Genomic DNA, 23,199 nt, shown 5'->3' with positions numbered 1-23,199 from the left:
AGGCAAACCTACTTTGTAATTTTTAACACAACTGTATAAATATTTCTCCACCCACCCTTCACAATTTTGTTGGTTACACTGCGTCCATTTAGACAACAACCATCTATGTCATCATACAGGATGTTAATCTTGGGTGGAGAAGAAAGGAACAATAGCAAATGAACTTTTAAGAAACCAAGATTATACATTCAAGCAGGGACCTTCATGATAAAAGAAGAGCGAAGACAAAAAACATTAGGGGACAAGTCAACAAAACAGCAGAATAGTTTCAAAAGCTCATTTTTCATCTTTTGGATTGTTTATTGTTATTTTTTTCTCCCCATGTGCCTTCAGCAGCTCTTCGGAGTTCTGGAGAAAATTAAAGGAGTCTGGATAAAACGCCCGAAGGACAACTAATGCTAACAATACTAAAAATAACGAGGTTAAGTGGTGGAAAAACTATGGTGACCACACACGGAGAACTGGAGTGGTAAGGTACAAAAGGAGTTTCATCATTGCTCCCTCAGGACATGCACAGAACATACTAACTGCTTCTAGTTCTCTAGGGTTCCGATTACCATGCCAAACACACCTCCAGAGTTTCCTTATTAGTATAATAAAAAGCCTCTACACATTTGGGTTCTATTCCCAGCCTTGCTATTGACCTTGGGTAGGTCACTTAACCTCCATCTGCCTCAGTTTCTACATTTGTAAAACAGGAATAATATTACACAACATCCTTTGTACAATGTTGGAGACTGACAGGAGAATTATCATGTACAAAGCGTAACTGATGGTTTTCAGAATCTATGCATACATTACGTGCATTTGAGCTATGTAAGGCATTTGTAACTTATTCAAGTAACAAGTTTAGACTTTTTTTCTGCTTGCACATCATCTTTGGTAACACTTCTGGATTTCCACCTCACATCAAACTACGCAAGTACCCGAATTTGTGCTTTGCTTTGGCTAAAATACCTGGTGTTTCTCTGGTCTCCCTTTGTGCAAGCATTGCCCTCAAAATCCAGTCACTGGTGTTGAATGTTCAAAATAGGAATCTCAAAGTACATTTTTTGAAGACTGCTCTCTTCCAGTGTCTCACAAAAGTTCCAGCCCAGGAGTAAAACAGGAGTGGCTACACAGAATTCACACAGAAACTGGAGGGAAGATTAAGAAACATTTGTGGGCATGTTACTGCAATATAACACAAGTCAGATCAGTAGGTGAGGCAGCTGGAGCAGCTGAAAAGCTTGTGACTAGTATCAGCTCATACTCTATGAGGATACCTGTGGGAGCTCCAGGGTCAGGGGATATCCCCTAAACAAAGGAATCACCTCACAAATCAAAAGAGACTGAAGAAAAATGGGAAGATATGTCCTTCTGGGCACTACCTAAGAATGTGTCTCCTCTCCAGAATGCCAAAATGGGAATCAATATCATTACAAGGAGCTACTTACAGAGTCAGGGGTGAGCAATGAAGGGCCAAGGACATGCTTTGCAGATCCCTGTCTCTCCATCTAAATCTGCAAACTACGGCCCCAAGGCACAGGATTCAGGCCAGGCCCCACTGGCACGCTGCTGCAGGGGAAGGTGCTCTCTGAGGCGACATTTAGCGGCAGATCTCTGCGTACAAGCTTCAGCCCTGGTCCCTGAGGGACGGCAGCCCCCGCGTTCCCCAGTGCCATGCCCACGACCGGCCAGAACAGATGATTACCCTTCGCACCCACCACAGTAGATGAAGTTCATCAAAAGGGCTCCAATTTCCTCCCCGGTTTTCTTTTACTGCTACTCTTGCCTGTCTCAGGAGGCCTACCGTGAAACGAGCTCTCCCTTTCTGAGAGCACCTGGGGCGAGGGGAGGCCCCGACCCTGAATGTACCTGGACAACCGGGCAAGGGCAGATCGCGTTCGGACCGACGGGACAGGCGCCGGTGCTGCCACCCTCCTGGGTATTCTCGGTACGCACAGCGCCAGCCCCAGCTTCTGGGCTGCACACACACACACGTACGCACTTGCTTTACCCGACACTGAACTCACACCTCACAAACAAATTATTTAACTACTCTATCCCCCAAGGAAGCCGGTGATCATTTCAAATGCAGCTCCCTGCTCGTCTCTCACATACACGCAACGGCCTGATAGGTTAAATGCTGCCGTTTAATTACAGTAATGGAAGCTGCTATTTTTTGGTTCCCTTGAATTCTCTCTCGCTCTCTTTTTTAAACACATACAGAGTCATCTTTTAAACATGTATTTTATATTTCCGAGTTTAACAGCTGCATTCTCCTGGTTACTTGAAGTGCAGGAGCAATGGTATTCTGATACTCTGCACCTCTGAGCAGCTTACCTTTTAAATAAAAAGAAGACAGGCTGGGGGAGACGCTGGAGGAAGGAGACATGCAAGTGTCGCAGAGGCCAGCCTGCCCCTCCATTTACTTGGATGGTTTGCACTGGTTTTGTTGAATACAACCAGCTCAACCCCCACGCCCCAAAGCAGCTGGGGCCTGGGGAGGATAAACATGGGAGTGTTTTGAGTAATTTTACTGAAAATGCAACATCAGTTCACCACACAGTGTAGCACAGCATGGTTATCTATCTGTAGGACTGGGAGTCAGGATTATCTTGGATCTAACTGTTCCTAATGCTTCTGAGTCAGTTTCCCCCATCTAGAATGGGGATGGTAATTCCTCTGCTTCCCACTAAAGTCTGGAGTTTGCAAATTGCTGAGAGAACATAAAGGTCTAACCAAGAAGAGAAAATGTAAATAGAAGGACATGAAATGAATCTTATCATCTTGCCATTCCACAAAAGGTTCTGCAAGGCTTAGTCAGTTAATATTTGTAGAGTACTTTGAATTTGCAAAGTGGTATACAAATATGAAATGCATATTTGTTAAATTCTTGAGCATGCTGCAAAACACTTTGTTTTGTTTTGTTTTGTTTTCTCTCCAATGAATTCAGGGAGGGGGCTGCAGGTGGCCACAGACTAGAGGGCTTTATGCTTAGTTATTAATGAAGAAAGACATATAACGTGTATTACCTGGGTAGCACAAGATCTATTTGTGGATTTTACATTTTGTATTGCATGGCAATTGGAAAAAATCTAGAAGCAAGGACTAAGTACTTCTAAGTAAAAACAAATCGTTACCTATGCTAAGGCCACAACTCTCCTAGAAAAATACCCATACTACACCTGTCCTCAACTTTATTTGTCCTCTAAATGTGAAAAGCTTATTTACTTGTTCCGTGGCAGTTGGCTCGCGATCAGCCAGCCACCCATGCAGAGATATTGCCCATCTTCATTCTCTGGTACAGATATCCACCGGTGTCTCTTAAGGATGGAATCTTAAAAGGTGAGGCAAGGCAGAGACAAAGACAAATTTAATTTTATCACCATAAAAAGGGACATTTCCACATGGGCAGCAAGGACATGAATATCATGTGTATGCGGGGGCAGGGGGGGATTATAAACGCATTTTTGGCGAAATTCAATAAAGCTGATTCCACTGCATAAGGTCAGCAATTCACTTTTAAAAAATGATATGATTGCAACTTTTAATATAACCCATGTATTTGCTGCAAGATGCTCTAGAAGATTGTGTAATGTAACCACCCGACCTCTCCACAGGAGCAGAGATCACCCCATTTACCCTTTATTGTCTTGCTAAAAGCAATGCACATTTGCACAGTATGACAAAGTCAACAGCTTTTACTTAAGAGAGCCTCAGATTTCATTGAGAATGAATTCTCTGCTCTCCTCCTAGGGGAGTGGAGTCTCGCCTGGACCAGGCTCTATCGGAGAGAATGAACCAAAGACTAAATTTCCCTTTTAGCTATGGAAAGAATGACGGCCCTCCAAATTAAAATTAAGAGAGAGCTGTGTGTAGCAGAAAAATAAATAATGGGATTTCACGTTCGTGGGCACCCAAGACATAGCTTTAAACAGGGTAGGAATGTTGTCTCAGAGAACCCAGAGAATTATCTCATACAGGAACTTATTTTATCTTTCCTAACAGGAAAGTATCATTAGGTCTGAGATGGATTTCAGCAGAAGAGCAACACAGATTAACCTAATTACACTCCTTGTTTTAGCCCCAAGAGAGAAGGCTGTCTCTTTAGACTTAGAAACCAGGTTCATCCACACAGCAGATCAGGAACTGAATTCCTTCACTCGCTCCAGGAAGACTGTGGGGAAACCCTGGGTTGCATGACCATGAAGAGAGAATTCTTTCTATAACAAAAATATTTTTATACAAACGAACACAGATTTCTTCAGCTGTCTCAAGGTGAAGCTTGCTTCAAAGGTCAAAGCTGCAGGGCTGGATTAGGATTGCACGCAATCTGCCCAAGCCGTGACATCCTGACATTCTCAAGTTTGCAGCTCTCCCCTCCTATACACAATCGATGGAAGTAAATTCTCTGCAAAGTGTGGCTCTCACTGCAGCAAGCAACTCTGAAAATCACACATGCTGCAGCATCAACAATTACAAAACAAGCATATCAAAGCAGTTTATAAACATAGTTAAGACAAATCTAACTATGTCGATGATGTGAAAGTGGTAATTAAACCCATTTTACAGATGGACAAGCTGAGAACAGGTAACTTGCCCAAAGCCAAGCAAGCAGTTGTATCTCAGATCTTCAACGTCTGTGCTTAGATTGCAGCTACAAAGGTGTCTTTCCTTTGGTACTCTACATTTACTTTCACTTAAAAAACATGATAAAGAAATTCTTAAATTTACAGGACAGACTTAGCATGTGTGCTTTTTTTGCCCATCACTAAGGTTAACAATTTCAGGACTCAGAATATAACTGACTATTTTAGCATCATCTTCCAGAATAGACTTCAACCCACTCTGCTGTAATCATATTGGTTTTTCAATGCTACCAGGAATGGAAATATTATTTTGACAGTAAACAAGGCAGATATGACTCAAAACCCACTCACTGAGCAACAGGAGTTAATTTTGCAAAGCCATTTTTTAACGGCTCTTTTACATTACGTAGTTACTGTCAGATAGCCAAGTGAAGAGATACCATTAAGCTCATGACATTCTAATCATTTCTTAAAATTAAGCCTACAACTAATATTTTGGAGCACACACAACTTCCCAGGAAGAAAAACAGTCTGTTCCAATTTATCAATAATTTTCAAGCTACAAAACCATAGCAAATGTGATTCTGGACTTTTCACTGGAATCACAGGGAATTTCTGTGGCCCAAGAGAGGCAGGAGATGTAGCACACTGCCCACCCAATGTACTCTAAATGAATCATCTCTTGTGTTCTGTGGAGTATACATCTAAATGGTTCGAGATCACTGTAGGTTGAGCCCGATGTGAGAGAGGGAGGATGTTACCGCTAATGTAACTTGTACTCTCTGTTACAGAACACATAAATGTGCATTTAGAGGACATCAAATTTGAGAGTCTCTCCCTCAATGGCTTCTTCACAATGTCAGTAACACCAAAGGGGCGCCTCTTTTGTTGCACCTTCTCAATCTTTCACATAGAAACCAAAGAAAAAGTCACTGAGATTTCTACGTTTTCAATAATAAATAGCAGGGCTTGAATCAGAGCCGTTTAAAACAAACTTGCTTAAACTAATACCCTGTGAAGATTAGTAGGTCTGAAGTCTTCCCTACCTTTTTTCTTCTCGCTTTAAACAAACCCAAGTAGGACTTTTTCCCCTCATGTTCAGCAACATACTAACAGAGTTCAGAGCCACAGTCTAGCAGATTCAAACTGAACTTGCAAGCACAACACAGTGCAAGATGACAAGCTTCTTGGAGCTACCCAGTAACAACAGTGATGTATTGTCCTGCTGGTGCACTTGTCTAGAAGATTTTTTTAGTTCCAAGCAGAGCTAGTTAACAAATGTCCAGCACAGCATTTTTTCATAGAGAAAGCGTTCCTTCAAAAAACAAACAAAACAAAACCAAACAACAACAACAACAACAACAAACTGTTCTGGAGCAAAGTAATAATTTCATAACAATTCAAAATCTCTACTATTGTCAATTACAATATAAAATACCCCACCCTAATCAATAAAGAGTGATCTGATGGATCAATAATATTTCATTTGAAAAAGTGAGATTTTAAATGTTAAACCCAATTTAATATAAAAACATTTAAAAACTAAGAATTTTCAGTGGGGTAGAAATGTATTGTTCAACCTAGTTTCTAGATACTATTGAGCTACAAAAAACAATTGTTATAAAACAATGAAACGTACACTGAGTACAATGCTCTTCTAAAATAAACTCATTTGTAAGCAAGTAGAGTTTCTATCAACACACAGATGCACACGTTTTCCTTAATCATCTGGCTACTCTAAACATTAACAGGTCGTCACATGGTTAGCTATGCCTAAAGTTATACCAGGTGTTTTTCTGCCCTCTCTCGAATCACTAGTGACTGGAACACATCAAAGATGAGATATGAACTGATTTCTCCACGTGGATAGGGACTAAATAGCTTCCTTTTTCCAAACTTCCTTCCAAATCTTGAGGCTTTCTATCCATTATAAAGATTTCCTTCCAAAAACCTTGACATCTCCAAAGAATTAGTGTACCTGATTTCCCGGGATGTCCTAAGGTCAATCATTTGATCACATTTTGTTAACAGTGTTTCTGCAGGTCTCTTCTTGGCACACAAGCCAAGAAAATCTGTAGAGTTCGTGACAAATTCAGATAACACAAGCAATGGTAAAATTGATGGGGGAAAAGAGTCAGCATGATGAATAGGCTGGTGCTGAACAGCAGGTGACAGATATGTACACAGAAGACTGGCAGGAGAGAGAGACATCTTCTCTGCAGATGGATGGAGAATCTCAATCACTTTCAGGACGAAAAAAGAAGGCAACTAATACAAAACACAGAACTGTGGCACTACTTTCTGGTTCATGGGCACATTTATTCTTCTGGATTATGAAACTCCAGTGGTGGAAGTCTTCCTCGTACGTTGAACATTATCAGCATTGCGTAAACGTAGCAGAGTGCCAGTAATGGCTGTGACGACTGATGATGCTGATTGAGACAGGAACTGTTGGGAGTTTGTTAGCATTGAAAGCATTAATTCTCTGGGTCCCTAATGAGTTCCCTGAGGATACAACCAGATTTCCCCACTAAGGCAGGGTTGTATCGACCCAAAGCTTGGGGACGGGTGGCACCTAAAGAACAAACTGGTAGCAAGAACATGTGTAGGATATATTTTTCTTTAACTTAAGCAGAATATTATAAGGTACATTTGCTGTCTTTCAAAGTCATAAACAGAGGCCTAAGCATCTTTAGTAATTAAATATCCCATAGTGCTTTTCAAGAATCTTAGTAAATTTTTTACTCGGTAATTACTTTCTCTATCCCTAAAGCTCCCCCTGCAAGATCACTTAGATAAAGTATTCTTCATTTCCTCTCCTAAAAAAGATGTAGTGATGTTAAATAGCCACTGTCCTCTACCTCAGAAGTGAAAGCTTTTCAGTGGAAAGCACAGCAAGATATTGATAACCCTATACACACCATCAAATGTGCTTGATGCAAATAGCTGCAAAGTTTCGGTGGTTAATGGGTACAATGTGCTCTAAGATTCTCAAATGAAAAGCATTATGAAAATGTAGAATGCACTTTGACTTTCCTTTAACCTGTACAATCATTTCCGTACATCTACACAAGCTGTTAGACGTACTCTGTGCTGCCTGAACACCTGTTCCAAACTCCTGTACTAATCAGAAAGCACACCCTGCCTGGTTCTAGCCATGGAGTGGACTTTCAGCTCTGAAGTACTCTGTTCTAGATGCTTAATACACTAAGTGCATTCTTGCCATTTCTTTTTTGAATCAATACCTGAATTCCAGGTGTCACTTGCAGCTTTGCATGTGCAAGTGATGAGGTCTACCCAGGCACGAGCACAGAACGCTAATTAGACAGCTAGAGAACAAGTTACCCAATCTGCAAGTGCAAAACAAGACAAGTGCTCACTTACACTATCGGCTGTGCAGTGAAGTCAGGTCTTCGTTCCTTTTCTTCACCACCTCTTAAATCCGTATCCTGCCAGCATGTTTGAAGAGAAGGGCAAGTCACCTAGCATTCCTTGAATAGTTTACACTTCTGGCCTAATCACACATTCTTTTCTCAAAACTGGTCATTTCTAGAGAAGAATGAGGTTTGGAGGACCCTTGCAGTTGGCCCAAATACTCGACAGCACAGATTACCAACTATATTTTTTGCATGAATTGTCACTGGACTCTATCGGCTTGCATTGTATTTTCTGCCGTAGGAAAAGCTTTATAAAAACTGTTCGAGCTTCACTGAGACATGTTAAAGAATTAATTACAAAGTAAAGCTGAAGGAGAAAATTAATTTTGGAAACACAAGAGGTTACTTTTCTTTTCCTCCCTTTTCTGGAAGTGGGGGAGGAAAGTTATTTTCATCTTCATGCTGGGGGCAGAAGCTGGGAGCTGTCCAGTCGATAACCTGGCCATCAGAACAAGGTTTGTAATTAAAAGGTCAGTGACCTGGAAAGCTAGGGCCTCACTCTCCGGGCTTCTCAGTAATGACGGCGCTATTAAATTAAGACTGTTATGAAATCAATGCTAAAAAAGCTTTCATGGTAACGAGATTCCATTCAAGGACATGCAAACTGCCTCATGAAATGGACTTAAATTATAAAAAAGAAAAGTAATAAAAGAGGGTTAAATTGAAATCTGCTGAAGAATTTACTTCCTTTAAAGCCCTCCAGCAGTAGGCTGTGCCCCCTTCTCTCAGGTCCTCAAGGTGATCCACCTTGGTTTCTTTGGCAAAGAGGAAAAGACAAGGGTTTGACTTCCAAGAATGCAGACTACAGAAAGAAGAAGAAAATTCAGCTGGTTTTCTACTGGAGATTCTGGGGCTGATGGCATTTATTTCCAGGGAGTCAAGTATCTTTGAGCTCTGGCTGGAAGGGGCATGTAAAATTAAATTATTTATTCATCTCTTCAGAAATCACCACAGCCTGACAGCTTGACACTGGCATAATTTTCTGGAACTCTGATGCACTGCAAAAAGCTGTGCGAGACCCAGAAGAAAACTTTGTGTAGTAACTCCCTTCCTATCAGCCGAAGTACTGAAACAGATTAATAGACACAGGATGGAAAAAGACAAAGACAACAATTCCAACAGCCTGCAGCACATCTCACCAAGCAAGAGTCTGATTGCTTTGGAAAGCATGTAGCCTGTTGTGTTTTTTATATACATATACATATATATATATACACATGCATACACTCATACAAAGGACAAATCCGGGTACCAGCACCCCGAATAATGAAGCTCCATGTGCATTGTGCACTTCCACCCCGACTCTCTATCTTGCCAGAAGTTACAGATTCAGAGTACACAAAATTAACAGACCACATGAGTTACTGGATGGGTAGCTGAGCAGTACAGGACATCTGAGGCACAACAGTTAGATGACAGACACATTTCCACAAGGGTTTAAACCCCACATGTTGTCTAATTACTCCCAAGGCGCCGCTGATTCTGTGGCATGTCATCAGCAGAATCAGCGAGTTGGACAAAAAACAAACAGCATCTTTTTTTCCTTTCTTTTCTTTCAGATACTCTGAAGGGAAACAGCTGTTTTTCCCTTCATCTGAAGAAGTTCATGATAAAAAGGAGGAAATGTCATAAATTACACAAAATGCCAGTGTAAGCTTCAAAGAAAATGATAAATGATTCTAATAACTTCATGTTTCTCATTAATGCCTCTGTATTTGGGAGTTTAAAAGTGCTTAAGACAACACAGAAATCTCATCTAACTTTTGAAAGACCTTTTTACAAATTCAGGACACCCTCATTCTCCCAGCTGTCATCAACAGATTCATCCCAGGTTCCTGAGAGCAGTTCAGCAACCCCCTGACCTGTGAGTACCCAGGGAAGCCTCCTTTCTTTCAGCTGCTGCAACTCCTGTTTCACAGCCAGCCCCAGTCCAACTGATGATCCTGAAGTAACTTTCATCTCCTACTGAACTGAAATGTATTAAGAACCTCACTTCCTATATTAAAGAGCATTAAAAGAAAATAAAACTTGATTGGCATTTTTAGGAAAGGGATGCTTATAAAAAAAAGAGAAGAAAATTATAATTCAAGGCGGAACCATCTCTGTAAGTCTCAGAAGTGAGATTGCAGGACCTGAAAGCTCACCCACAGGTAATGCTCCAGTTCTGTTCCTGTAGGCTACAACAGCTGTAGCTGGGACAGTGGGACGCTGCTGCAGGGGCAGGGCACCTAGCCTTTTCCTTCGGCGTTCCCAGATACCGGCCTCTCTACAGCAGCAGCTTTCACCCAGACCCAGTGGGCAGTCAGAGACCTCTCCTGCAGGGTTCCACAAAAGCAACTACAAAAAGCACGTTCATACATGGTGTACATGAGGTTCATACATGGTGTACTAGAGATATGAAAATTCATGGATTTGCCCCTCCACTGAAATTCTTCAGTGGTCCACAGGAAGATCAAAGCTCTCTCTTCTACTGCAAGTTCCGCTGGAAGTAGCCTGGACTGAAGAAACCACAAGGGTGTATCTGTATAATTTCCTACGACGTTATTTTAATAGAAACTCTTGTAACTGAAATGGTTGCTGTACAGAAAATGCTTTTTTTTTTTGACTGACAGTGAGGACTTCTCTAGCAGACAATACAACTTTCTCTAAAATGGGGATAAACATGGTCATTGGGATGACAGTGACTGTGTATCGGAGCAAAGCAGGAACAGCCTACCAAACTGTACGATCCCCATTTACCCAGGACTGGATTTAGCCAGAACACCTAGGTTGCAGGAATAATTGCCCCCACCTGCTACAGCACGTGCATACACTCTGCTCTCGAGTACCGGACAGAGCTCACGTTGTGAGCTCAGTGGTCAGATTCCATACGGCCGTATTTCCAAAGACCACTGGGTACAGGCGCTACTGGACCCTGCTCCTTCCTATCTCCTACTGTTCAGTTTTCAAACAAATAATTAGCACAAAGGGAAGGAGGGCTAATTAACAAACAGGAACAAACAAACAGCTCTACCAAACCATTTCTGCTCTTTAGTAATTATTAGCCAAGTAATTCATAAGAAGTATTAGTCGGGCCACAGTTTCTCTCTGCCTCCATCTCCCCACCCTTCCTCTTCTCCCAGTCAGGGATTTATTAAAATTAAACAGATTAGATGGAGCTCCTGATACTAAAAACTGTTCAGCGAAGCCTGCGGTGGGGAAGTGCAGAGCAAACACCAGAGACATTTGTCTCTAAATTGCTCTAAATACCTTCTGCAAATGAAATTCTAACCCAGCTGTGTTGAGAGAGAAAATGAGGAATAACTGGTCATTGTCAGCACAGGAGAAGATCAGGCAGTTATAATATTGCACGATATACTGGGGGCTAAGGATCTCTCGGCAACAATAGATTTTGTATCAGGTTACCCCGGGTAATCAGCACAGCTTTTAGGCTCAGCTTTCCCTTGCTTCATTGCTTCGATGATAGAGTTGAAATCCCCAAGCTTTTATGATTAATTACTCCCTGTAGGTCCACATATTTCAAGGAAAAACTCATGGAGCACAGCGGCCAACAGGCTCCAAATTTTAATGCCATCCTGATGGCAGGGCAGGGCAAGCAACGTACCTAACTATGTGGCTGGAACACTCTAACCGGCGCTAGGACAAGCAGTGAGACGAGCGCATTAAAACTGATGTATCCATGAACTACTTGTCATGACAGCATTGCTAAAACACAAGACTGCGCCACTGCCTTCTAGGTCCTTTGCTATTCAAGATGAGCAGAGTGGTGTGTGTACTTAAACTCTCCTCATGACATTGGGTCTCAGGCATCTCAATAAACAGCTCATATCCTCAAACTTATTAATGTATTTCATAGGCTTCCCTACTTTTTAAAGCCCAAGATCTTTAGCTTTAGAATTTGATGTACTCTGAAGTACTCATGACTTCACTGTTTAAGTGGGTCACTCCCCTCTGAAGTTTGGAGTTTGTATTTTCAGTATCATTCCAAGTGCTTAAAGTGCTCCACAGCGCATGTAATTAACTCCAAGGTATGATTGTCCTTATTATTTACATCTTACATTAAAGATTTAAGCAATAGGGTCCTAGAAAGGTAGCATAATATGGAAGGCAGCATAATATGGAGTGAACTTCACCTGAAATGCACTCTAAGTTGTCGAACAAAACTTTACATTAAAGAAAAAAATAAAAAAAAGGTAGTTCCTTTATAAATCAGAAAGTAAAATAAATTCTCAGTAGGCAATGCAAAAAGTATGTTCCACCTGTCTAAGACAATATAGGATTTGTCAGGATCTGTTCTTTCCCTGCTATAGAAAAGGACTAAACTCAGTCAGTAATTTACCATTTCAGCCTGAAAGTCAGGTTGACCCCAAGCTTAACCTTACCCTGATCTTGTTTACTTTTACAAAGTCCTTTGCCCTTCATTCCTCTCTCTGGCTCTCTTCAGAAACAATCGACCTTTTCACCTAGAAGCTGGTCATTCTAAAGCCAACATCACGAAGACTAGAACTGGCCAACTATTCCACAACTCTGAACTGTCCTCCTCTCAGAAAATGTGCAATAATAGTTAACGTAAGAACTTTCAATGTGTCTTCTGTGTTCTACAATTCCACATCTGGTGCCAATATTGCTCTAGTCAGTATGGAAGAGTGGTATTTCTTAAAAACATTTTTTTTTCCCCTCAGACAGACTACCTGCTTTGTTCTTAGAATCCAATTTTCCATAGAAATACTTCTTGGCTTTAACCCTAACTCAAACTCCCTCATTATCACTGAGACCACAAACTTAAAGAGTCCATACCTTTCTTCTTCAGAAATGCTCTTCTGGTTGCAATAGGACTTTGGCGGACTCGTGGATTCTGTAAAAACTTCACTGCTGTCACAATCTGATGAGGGTAGGAGGATTGGAGAAACAGAAGAGAGAAAAAGATCCAAGTTAGGAATGGTCAAATTCGTATTTTACATTATGCATTTTGTACTGCAAAGAAGGCATCGAATCTAACACATGGAGACAGTCTGGAGCTGACACAGATCCAACTTTCAGAGATGGTTCAACAACCATCAGTGTTTGTGGCTAAACTGTAATCAGCAAATTATGGTATTTCAACCTAGAAGTTTCTGTTTGAATTGCTCTTTCAGCAGCTCGACCTGTACAAAAATCTCTATTAAGATTCTCAGAAGTTTCTGTCATTTACAGTGATCTTCTTACCTAAGTTGGCTCCTATAGTTGATGGCAACCTTGAGACATCTCATGCGATCTGCAACAGTAGGCTCTTACTAGGAAGAATGATTCCTTTCTTTCTGACTTAAAGTTCCCTGCGAATTCTCAGAGATTAAGGCCTTTTCTGCCATCATTCCAACTTACTGTCAGCAATAAAAAAAACTCAGCTTGTCACGACTGGAAAAGAAGCAACTTCCCGTGTTGTGGATCACACAACAAAAATATCAAAAAAGTCACTTCTCATGACATAAGTGGGTTGGTGAGTGGTTACTTTATGTTCCGCTCTGGTAGAAATCACAGATCATTTTTGTCTAATGACCGACTTCCTCTACGTGCTTCTTTAAGGTGTCATAGCACTTAAAACAAACTCACTTATCCAAACAAAGGATAAAGTCTGGGATAACACTGAACGGCATCAGCAACAATGGCACCGGTTTTTCACATTAGGATTTAGTGCCAGTGACAGGTATTTCCTTTTTTTGTTTGTGTAGCAGGTCAACTTTCCACATATGCTCCTATATTGTTATACACATTATTACATGCTGCTGCACTGGTGAAAAACAGCTGATTCGATTTACTTCTGTACAAAGGCATCTGTTCTGATTGTGGCATCGGGGGGAATAATTTGCCTAAATCTAACAGCATGTAGGAGATGGACACATCTATGCGAACTACTGGAAGAGATGACTTCCTTCCTCTCTAGTTAAAAATAACCATGCATAAACAGGGAAGAGGTTTTTCCCCCCAGACAGAGGCCTGTGCCTTCTCCTAAAATGGCGGCATACAGTAGGCCCACGTTAGGTAGCTCTTGAAGAGTTTTACATAAAACACTTTCCGAAATTCAGTTCCGAAAAGGTTTTCAAAAATTTTCACAGCAGAAAAAGAAAGACAAAATAGCATCACTATTGAAATCACCAAGTTTCATTTTGTGTTTGAATCAAAGCCTTCGAATATGCATTTCTGGTCAGAGAGCAAAGTTCTGATGGGTTTAATGGCACTTTCAATGTACTCCTCGGTGCATTCCATCAATGTTTTTTTTTTTTTTTTTTTTTAAATTGCATCTCTTATTTCTTTAAATACATTAATCAGGCTAGTGTAGGCAAAACGGATCCATTGGACAATGCAATAAACATGAATTATCATCTATCCAACACGCATAATGGCTTAAAAATACATAATAGCAGGTGTAGTTTAAATGATTAGTTATTACACCTGTGGTGGGTCTGATTCAATTGGGGAAAATCATCTTTAATAGGTTAAAAGGTTTAGATCACCAGGCTTCCCTTAAAGTGGCTGTAGAGAGGGTATGATGGAGTACGCTGTCATTACTAATTCATTTAAGAAAAACATGGGGGATACAGCAAAGAACAGCATAAACGAGCGAATCCAATTTAAACATCAGGTAAAGCAGAAAACACCTTTTAAAAAAGCATGATAAATGAATTTGGAAGAGAGATGAAATTGACATATTTATTTTAACGGGAATTTGACAAAGTCCCGGCACACTTCGAAGTTGGAAGGATAAAATGAAGGGGGTATTTTTCATTCTTTTCCTTTTCTTATTTTCCTTCATTTTTTTTCTTAAGTTTACATTCAGTAATTTTAAACCATAAAATACTACAGCAAAATACCCCACATAAAGTACATTTTGGTCTCATTTATGTGCACTTGATCTCTCTCCGGCTGAAACACAGGTGACAGGCAAATCACATATTTAAACAGTGCTGATATTGCTACACCAGATGCAGAAATATGAAGCACACAAACTAATAACTTTAAGGTAATATGCTGAATAAGAAAGATGCCCAAACGAGCAGACCACCAGATATGCGAACATATCAAAACCACTTTCCCTCTAACAATAATTACTTGTTTGTTTCTTCAGGAACTCCTCAACACTCCCTCCCACATTTAGTGAGCGAGAGACACAGACACAAAAGGCCTGCAGACCTGAAATCCTGCAAGCTCTCATATTTAATTATCACTTTTTAAGCATAAAAAAAGCCTGTAAGAAATAAACAGTATTTTTCATTGTGCTATTTTAATCACAACCCTTTTAACGTTTTATTGATTCTAACTCTTTATTAAAACTTATTTTGCCTTGCAAAAATGTAAACATTTCAGTAGTAAAATTCACTCCAAAATAAACTTCTATTTTATCTCTTCCCTGCATCGTTTCCTGCATTATTCACAAAGTTTTTAATCTTAAAACAAAATAAAATTACACGCAATAACAAACTTCATAAAAAAAAACCATTTTACTCCTCTTTCGAATAATCCCACATTTTTCATATTTGTGTTTGCATTTTCTCTTGTAGGCTGAGCTGAAACTTCTTCATTTCTGTAATTCATCTTGTATACGTGAGCCAATCTTGTATACTTACGAACCAATTTTGGCCATGTCAAAACGCCAATATTTTCAACAAACATACCCAAGAACGTTCCTACCTTCTATGGATCATTTTCTTTGCACAAACAAGGGCAACTGCAGTCCATAATTTAAAAAACAGAAAAAGAAAAAGGAGGGGGGAAGATGAGTAGAAGACTTTGCAATCCTATGTATAGCAGAAAAAAATCATGCAGCAAATAGCACTCTGACTCAGCTGGTAACATTGTTCTGTACTATTTCTGTTGCATTTGTAACACTTCTCCAAATTTTTCTAGTATTAGGACACTGCCAAATAACATGCATTGTATCACTACTCCGATTCTTAGATTGCCAGCACACACTGGCCAGCAAACTAGTTTTATCTAGCGGATCAGTTACATATTTCTCTTCATGAAAGATAACGTATTTGGGGTTCAAAAACAAGCTAATTCCATAAACTTGCTAACCCACCAGCGCTTCCCCTGCAGTGACATGGCAGGCAAAGACGTATTTCTGGGTGGTGGTGGGTGGGATCCCGCAGCAGATCTTGTCCTCCAGTTTGATTTTAGAAGCTGAATGCTACTATTCATGGATTATATTTGCGTCTGGCCAAATTACATAAATTCAGGCCAAATATTCTGTTTCAATGTCAAAGATATAAAACGGAGACAAGAACTTTATTGCAGATGTTGTGGGAGTGCAGCAGGCTGGTGAAATTCTAGGCCAAAGCACGGCACTTTGACGTTACAGCCAAGGTCCCTCATTTCTAATTTCCCTCCCTTTTGTGTTAATGGGGAAGGTAAAGCCAGCCTTATTTCTTATTATGCTCAAGACTGCAGGAAAGCAGTCTAAGCTACTTTATCAGTTACTAGCATTAGAAAAAAAAAACCTTCAGATTTAAAATGCAGTGCCAAATGCCCACTTTCTAACATTTCAAAAAAAAAAAAAAAAAGAAAAAGAAAAGAAAGAAAACAAAACCACCCTCATCACTAAAAGCTCTACAGGATTTGGTAAAAGAGGTCCACATGGAGAAGAGAAGCAAAAGCCACTGGGAGTGCAGCCAGTAAGAGCTCTAATAGATTTCCTAATACTGGGAACCCTCTGTAGGTTATTACTAAACAGCATTTGTTGATAGACTGAGACTTTCAGATGACCTGTGATGTAAAGGTTGGGTCTGAATTATACGTTGCAAGGGCTGGTATTTTGTCTTTCTGAGTGGATCTGTATCTGTTTAAATGCAACACTTCTTTTCATTAAGCAGAGGCGGCACAGGCCATGAACTATGCACAGACAGTTTACATTACATGTGCGGAAGCAATCAACACTGGCAATATACATGACGTATGTAAAAGAAGTTGGAATTAATTTTTTTCCCAGTGTATTAAAAAATAATAATATGGCAGTATCAACAAACACTCAACCTATTTCAGCCAGAGCAGAAGGCCACAGCTATACGGCAAATGGAACTGATCAATATATTAGCCTACAGCAACACCCCCTCAGTGTACGGCTGTATGTTCGCAAGGCTCAGAAGATTAAATTGTCTGTGAAAGGTTTCTGCACTCCTACTCCAAAGGAGATACCCAGAATCCTGTTAACAAGCATCAGGCTAAAGCCAACTTACGTTTTAACAAGGGCTGACTTAAAAGCTTGGCACTGCGACGAACACGAGAACCCCTTCTAAAAGAAATGCTGCGTTTTGGTAAGAAAGCAGTGCTCTGTCAGGACTAACTTGACAAATATGGTTAGCGGTGGCACACGGAAATAGTTGCAAAGCAGCTGTTAATCAGGGAAACACATCATAGAACGCTGATGCTAGCACTCGTGAAAAAATGCAAGGGGCTAATTATGAAGCCATATATCTCACTAAAGAGGCGCTGCGCCTCGCGATTGCAGGCAGAGTGCTCGGAGCCAGGGTCCTGGGACACCTCGCAGCGCTAGCGCCAGCATGCTCCTCCCGGCCAAGCCTCGTTCCAACCCACCGGTCTGGGCCCCCGAATGCCCAAGTGATGCTTCCCAGAAACAGCAGGTCAGGCAGGGGAGGCAAAATAGGAGCTTCAAAGCTCCTAGGATTTCACTGAAATCTTTGTGAAAATGGACAGAATCAGGAATTTATTTCTGTTGTGAGAGGATGTTGAAAACGACAGTTTGGTAGACGTCAGTGTTGTGCAGAGAAAAGTTTTTAAATGAAAAAAAAAAAAGCCCTCATGTAAAACAGAGCAAAGAAAAAATGAATACAATTTAAAGCAAGATTCACAGGAGTCAGAACCAGAAAAGAACAAAGGCGAGGAAGGAACAGGCTTCAAACCGTACCTGAAATTAAGAACCCAGAACTGCAAGAACACAGCAACCAAAAAAGGGCAATAATAACTAAAAAGGAAAAATCCCAGGTGCCCAGAAACTCTAACTGACAGTTGCATGAATGAAACCTAACTCGAAATCACGAGTGTAACAGCAAGCAGACAAAAGGCAGGAAAACAAATTCCAGCCGTGAATCCACCACCCAATTTTCACTAAGCCTTGAAAGAAGGAGGTTCCCGAAAGCGAACCCGAACATGAGCTGGGGGCAGGTGAATTTCCATCCAGCAGCGAGGAGGCAGCGGGCGGCAGGAGGAATAACCTTGGGCTGGCAAGCGGGTGCTAGCGCGGAGCCAGGACTCCCCCTAGCCGAGGCGGGTGCGGGCGGCGGTGCTGAGAGGCAGGCTTCAGCGGAGGAGCCCAAATTAAGTGTTTTCACTCAGTGGAAATGAAATGTTTTGCAAGATGAAACAGAAAGAAAATTGAGGTTTTAGGTAATTACTAGTTGGCATTTACATATCACAGGCTGGTTCAACACCTATTCATTTTCCTCTTTTATTTTCAATTTTTTAAAATTGCTCATTAAAATGAACACATGACAGGGACGGGGGGAAAAATTACTCTTCCTCTTTTTCCCGAGGACTACAAAATCCAGATCTACTTTAAATACATTTATCTATAATTATCACATACAAAAAAGCCTTACTTAATTTACATTAATAGGGTGACCAAAAAAAAAAAATTTGATAAAAGCCAGAAAAAAATCCCAAGCTGAGCTGTCTTGGTGTCATCTTGTTGTGCCTACTTGGTTCCAGGGACAGCCCCCGCGCAGCCGAGACCCCTGCACTCCCTGCGCGTGCGGGAGCAAGTGGGAAGGCAGGCGCTGCAAAGCCCCCGGTGCACGCTGCCGCCCCGATCCCATCCCTCCCACCCCGCAGGTTAGCTCCCGGGGCACGCTTTCAGCTGCTTTCTTTCCCTTCAACACACTTTCCCCCCGTTTCCTCTGCTATTCTCGCTCCGAAGGAGTGACTCCACGTAGTCCCCGTTCTCGGATTCTTTGTTCCAGGAGCCACTTCACGTTTCCTCCAGCTGTTCAGAAAGGCATGACCTTTCCACCTTCTTTATTCACACAGAACCAGTCTTTCCTCACATAACCTCATCATTTCCAGGGATCCCGATCTGCAGCTTGAATGAGCCTCACAGTCTCTCCCAGCTCTGTGGCCTTTCCATCCAGATTCCCATTGTTCGGTTAAATATTTCCCATGCGTACCCCTTAATTTTCCTGCACCCTCCAGCTTTTTTAATTTTAACCTTGTGAAAGTCTTATTTAACCCCACGCTGCATTCCAGGATACAATTTGTATGAAAAATGCTATATAAAATAAAGTTTTATTGTATCATATGTTAAGGACATAAAACATCCCTGATAGAAGTGTACAGGAGCTGACATGATAGACTAATATATTTTAAGGTCTATTGTGTAAATATGTATTTAGGGAATTCTAAAGCATGGTATTATTGACCCAAGTCTCTCTTAAAACACAATGATATATGGAGTGAAAGCCCTTATGAAAAGTAGCAACTTCGTCTGTGTAGTAGTCACCTTTCAAAGTGAAATATCTCTGCCATCTTCAGTTTCTTCTGATTCAATTTAAAACATAGTGGACATCCTGATAAAATTCCTCTCTTTTTATCAGAAATAATGCTCATTCAGGTAATACTTCCATGCATAAAACTGAAGAGAACAAGAAACCTTTGCCCATGCTTTAAAAGAAATGTACAATAACTATATTTATACACAGAGAGAATGTGCTCTGTATTCTTTTAATTCCCAAAGGAATACAGCTCCAAACGAGACATTGTAACACCAGGCTTAAGGCCACACAAACTGTTACAGGCAAGTGATAAATGCTAGAAAAACACCTTGCAGGAAGTATTAGCAGAACAGCAAACCTTGTCTTAAGCTGAAAATGCAACCATAATACATTTTAAGCAAGAAGCAGCACAAACCTTTTTTCTGGAGTTCAAACACTCAATTTTTTTCATCGAAAAGGAAAGATATAATCTCACTTTCAGAGGGAAACTTTTTAAAAATCCCCTTTTTGTACTTCTGCCTAAACTTAAGTTGCAAGCTTCCTCCAGCCACCAGAACCACCAAAGAAGGTATTACAGCAAGATGAACGGGATGGTGGGGAGGGAAGATAATGCCTGCAATCCAACTGGCAGCAAATTATTTGAAGTTCTGTTTATATAAAAATGGCAATAACCTCAGTGCTGAATGCACGGGATCATCGCGGATAATATATGGACTAGAGAGGCAGTGTCTCGTGCAAGTAGGTAAGGCATACAGCTTCCAAGTGTGCCTGAAGCCAGCGTGCTGTGATCAGGTCAACAAACTGATTCAACGGGACCTAAGAAAGATGCCAGAGAGATGACGAAAGGTTAAAACTGACTAAAGAGAATCTGATTTTTAAACTTTTCAGGGCAATACCCAATTTATACATCTCGTTTCTCCCTTCTTATAGAAGGAAGCTTAGGGATCATTGAGGCTCTGTGCTGTAAAATTAATGCAAGTGTCAAGTTGTTGAGCTGAATCATTCCAAAGGAATGCAATGACTCAGTGTCCAAGATGCTCACTACAGCAGAACCGTGAGATCATTGTGTGGCTCCACAACTAAAAAAAATAAATAAAAAAAGCATGTATCTTCAGGGAGCAGATGGGCAGCATCTCCAGCTCTTACCTTTCCCACTGCTCTCCCCCTGTTGCCATTCCTGAAGAGCTCACAACAGCAATTGAAAGAAATCTTTTACCCTATTATCTTCACACATGCACAAAGTCAAAAAACAATGAACCAGTAACTTACTACATCTTCATTCTTTCAGTTGCAGGACAGAAAAGGACTGCTGGAGCTTCATTCACATGCTAGGGAGCTAGAAGATGACTCAAGAATAGGAAGTCTGTGTCACATCTAACAATTGTGCTTGAGTACTTAAAATGGCTATTGAATGGTAGTCTCCAGAAGGCGACATCAATCAAAGACAAGCACCAGGACGGGATTGTTGCTCAGACTTACATAGATCCTTCTAATTCCACAGTCGAGAGACTGGCAAGTACTAGGAATATGACGGTTTAGATTTAATGCAGAAGAACTGGAAGTAGATCCCATCTGTGGAAGATGCAGGTAAAGATGTTTCAGACTGAAATAACTCAAATGGACATGAAAAATCAGCAAGCTACTATTCCTTGAACCTGCTATTTCTAGCACCCCATTTAATAGCTCCATAGGAAATGCAGCTTAGAAACAGAGCGTCTTCCCTCCTGCAACAAAACCCCAAACTATTAGGAGAGAAGTCAGGGGGCTGTGCTGGCATTATATGGAAGATCCTAAAGCCAGAATACATAAGGAGATGCAGGAGGAAACTACTTGGTTTCTGGTGAATCTAGCAAACAAAAGGTTTCATGTTGGAAAGATTAAAGAAGCTGGAAATTGTGACAGGTGCACAATAAATCATGCAAACCACAGTAGTTGAGAAGTAATAGCAAAAGAAGAAGGGCTTGGAACACTTGAAGACCTTAATGTAAATTTAATATTTTACTTAGAGCTCTTTGGGACAAGAACAGTCGTTTTACTCTATATTTGCAGAGTGCCTGGTGCTGGTCTGCAACTGGCCTCCTAGACACTTATTACAACACAAATAATAAAGACTGAGCAGACCGTGCACTTTGTTCCTGCTGTTAATTGCCCCATTAAGGGAAAAAATAAGTAAGGGGCAAGAAATCTGATTGGCCAGAGCTGCCTAGTCTATAGGGATTGCAAGTGTAATAATTTTATAGATTTGAAAGCAGCTGCGTCCCTTGTCTTTGTCCAGTTCTCAACAGAAGGAAGCACACATCACAACATTTCTCCTTCGTTTGTAGGCACTTGCATGAGCAGTTTCAAAACTGAGCTGCCCTGGCAACTCAGGACGCTTCCTCTAGAAAAGGAGTGAAACACAATATAAGGGCAAACACAGAGAACATTTCCACTGTAGCTGCCCACGCCATTAATATTCTACAAACAATGAGTCCATTTCGCTTTCCCACGGAGTCAATTTGGCATTTTTCATGGATATGTTACATTCTCTGTTTAAAGAAATAACGCATATAGGTGTCAGGAAAAATTCAGAATGCTCTTGAATACACAGGAGACTGCATGCACCAAAAAATCGAGGGTACTGATCACCAACTCCTATCTCTTGAAACACTTGAGTAAGATTTCACCATCCTAAACTAAATTAAAATGTCCAAGGGAATTGGTTCTAGAGACAATTATTCTTAAACCAGGGTGCTCCTGCCTAATTTCTACACAGAAATTTGGGTCCAAAGCAGGAAGGTTTACAAAATCAGAGAAGCTTCAAAATTGTGCTTCTACTGGTTTTTGTTTTCCTTAAACCTTGGCACAGCCAGCACATGTCAGGGACTATCATAATTATACTCTTTATGTGCTGAAAAATTAATAAACAATTACTCACTTCAGGAAAAAAGAAAGCAGCCTTTTCCTTGACAAATGCTGCAGAGAGCATCAGCAATCTCTCTGAAATCTGGGTCCACACCACAGCAAGGGATTAGCACCAATGTAGGAACAGGCACTGCTGCTACCGAGAGCTGGCACAGCTGAAAGCTTGACTCGGCATCGCTGCAAACACTGTGCTCAGTACTGCACCCGTCCGTAGCAGCCTCCTGTCTTTGTAACGGAAGAAAGAAGATTTAGTCTTTACTTCTGCTTTGGCCCAAGTCAGGCTGTTCAATCAATTTCTATTTCCACAAAGTCCAAAATGGGAGGAAGTGTTTGAAATGTACCAGTTTTAATCCTGCCAGGCCAAAAAGAGCTTGTGTGTTGTGGTTGTGGCTGGAAACTGAGGGTTACACTGCAGCAGCTTCCCTGCGGTAGGAATTGATACTCACCTTCCCAGGAAATCAGGAGAATGGTAGAAAACAAAACAAAACAAACAAAAAACCCACACCATGCTTCCCTGAACAAATGGGTGAGACAGCAAGTGTCTGGGATGCTGATAAATTCTTACTGAAATTTATTTGCAGTCCAAATCCTGACTAAAATCTGCATTCAACTAGTTCTTCCCTAAAAGACTAGGGAGTTCCATATTAACTTCCTTCCAAAACCAGAGGGATCTCAGGTGCACTTGCACTGAAAGGCTTCCAATTTTCTTTAAAATAGTAAATAAAATTAAATAATTTCCACATATCCTTTTTTAAGCAGACCCATGCTACACAGTCTTCTCCCCACCTTAAATCAATGGTAACCCAA

The 23,199-nt window shown here is 40.9% G+C and overlaps 1 protein-coding gene across 2 annotated transcripts in view; it reads right to left on the bottom strand.

Moving 5' to 3' along the window:
• The window catches only part of PEX14 (peroxisomal biogenesis factor 14), a 78,911-nt gene that overhangs the window by 28,659 nt on the left and 27,053 nt on the right, over positions 1-23,199 (bottom strand). For both annotated transcript variants that reach the window (XM_040533594.1, XM_040533595.1), the window contains one exon: positions 12,809-12,893. In XM_040533594.1, coding sequence (XP_040389528.1) covers positions 12,809-12,893 — 85 coding nt within the window. The remainder of the gene's footprint in view (positions 1-12,808; positions 12,894-23,199) is intronic.

The sequence above is a fragment of the Cygnus olor genome, chromosome 21, assembly GCF_009769625.2.
Source record: "Cygnus olor isolate bCygOlo1 chromosome 21, bCygOlo1.pri.v2, whole genome shotgun sequence".
Classification (NCBI taxonomy): domain Eukaryota; kingdom Metazoa; phylum Chordata; class Aves; order Anseriformes; family Anatidae; genus Cygnus; species Cygnus olor.
This window is presented reverse-complemented; position numbering and strand designations above follow the sequence as displayed.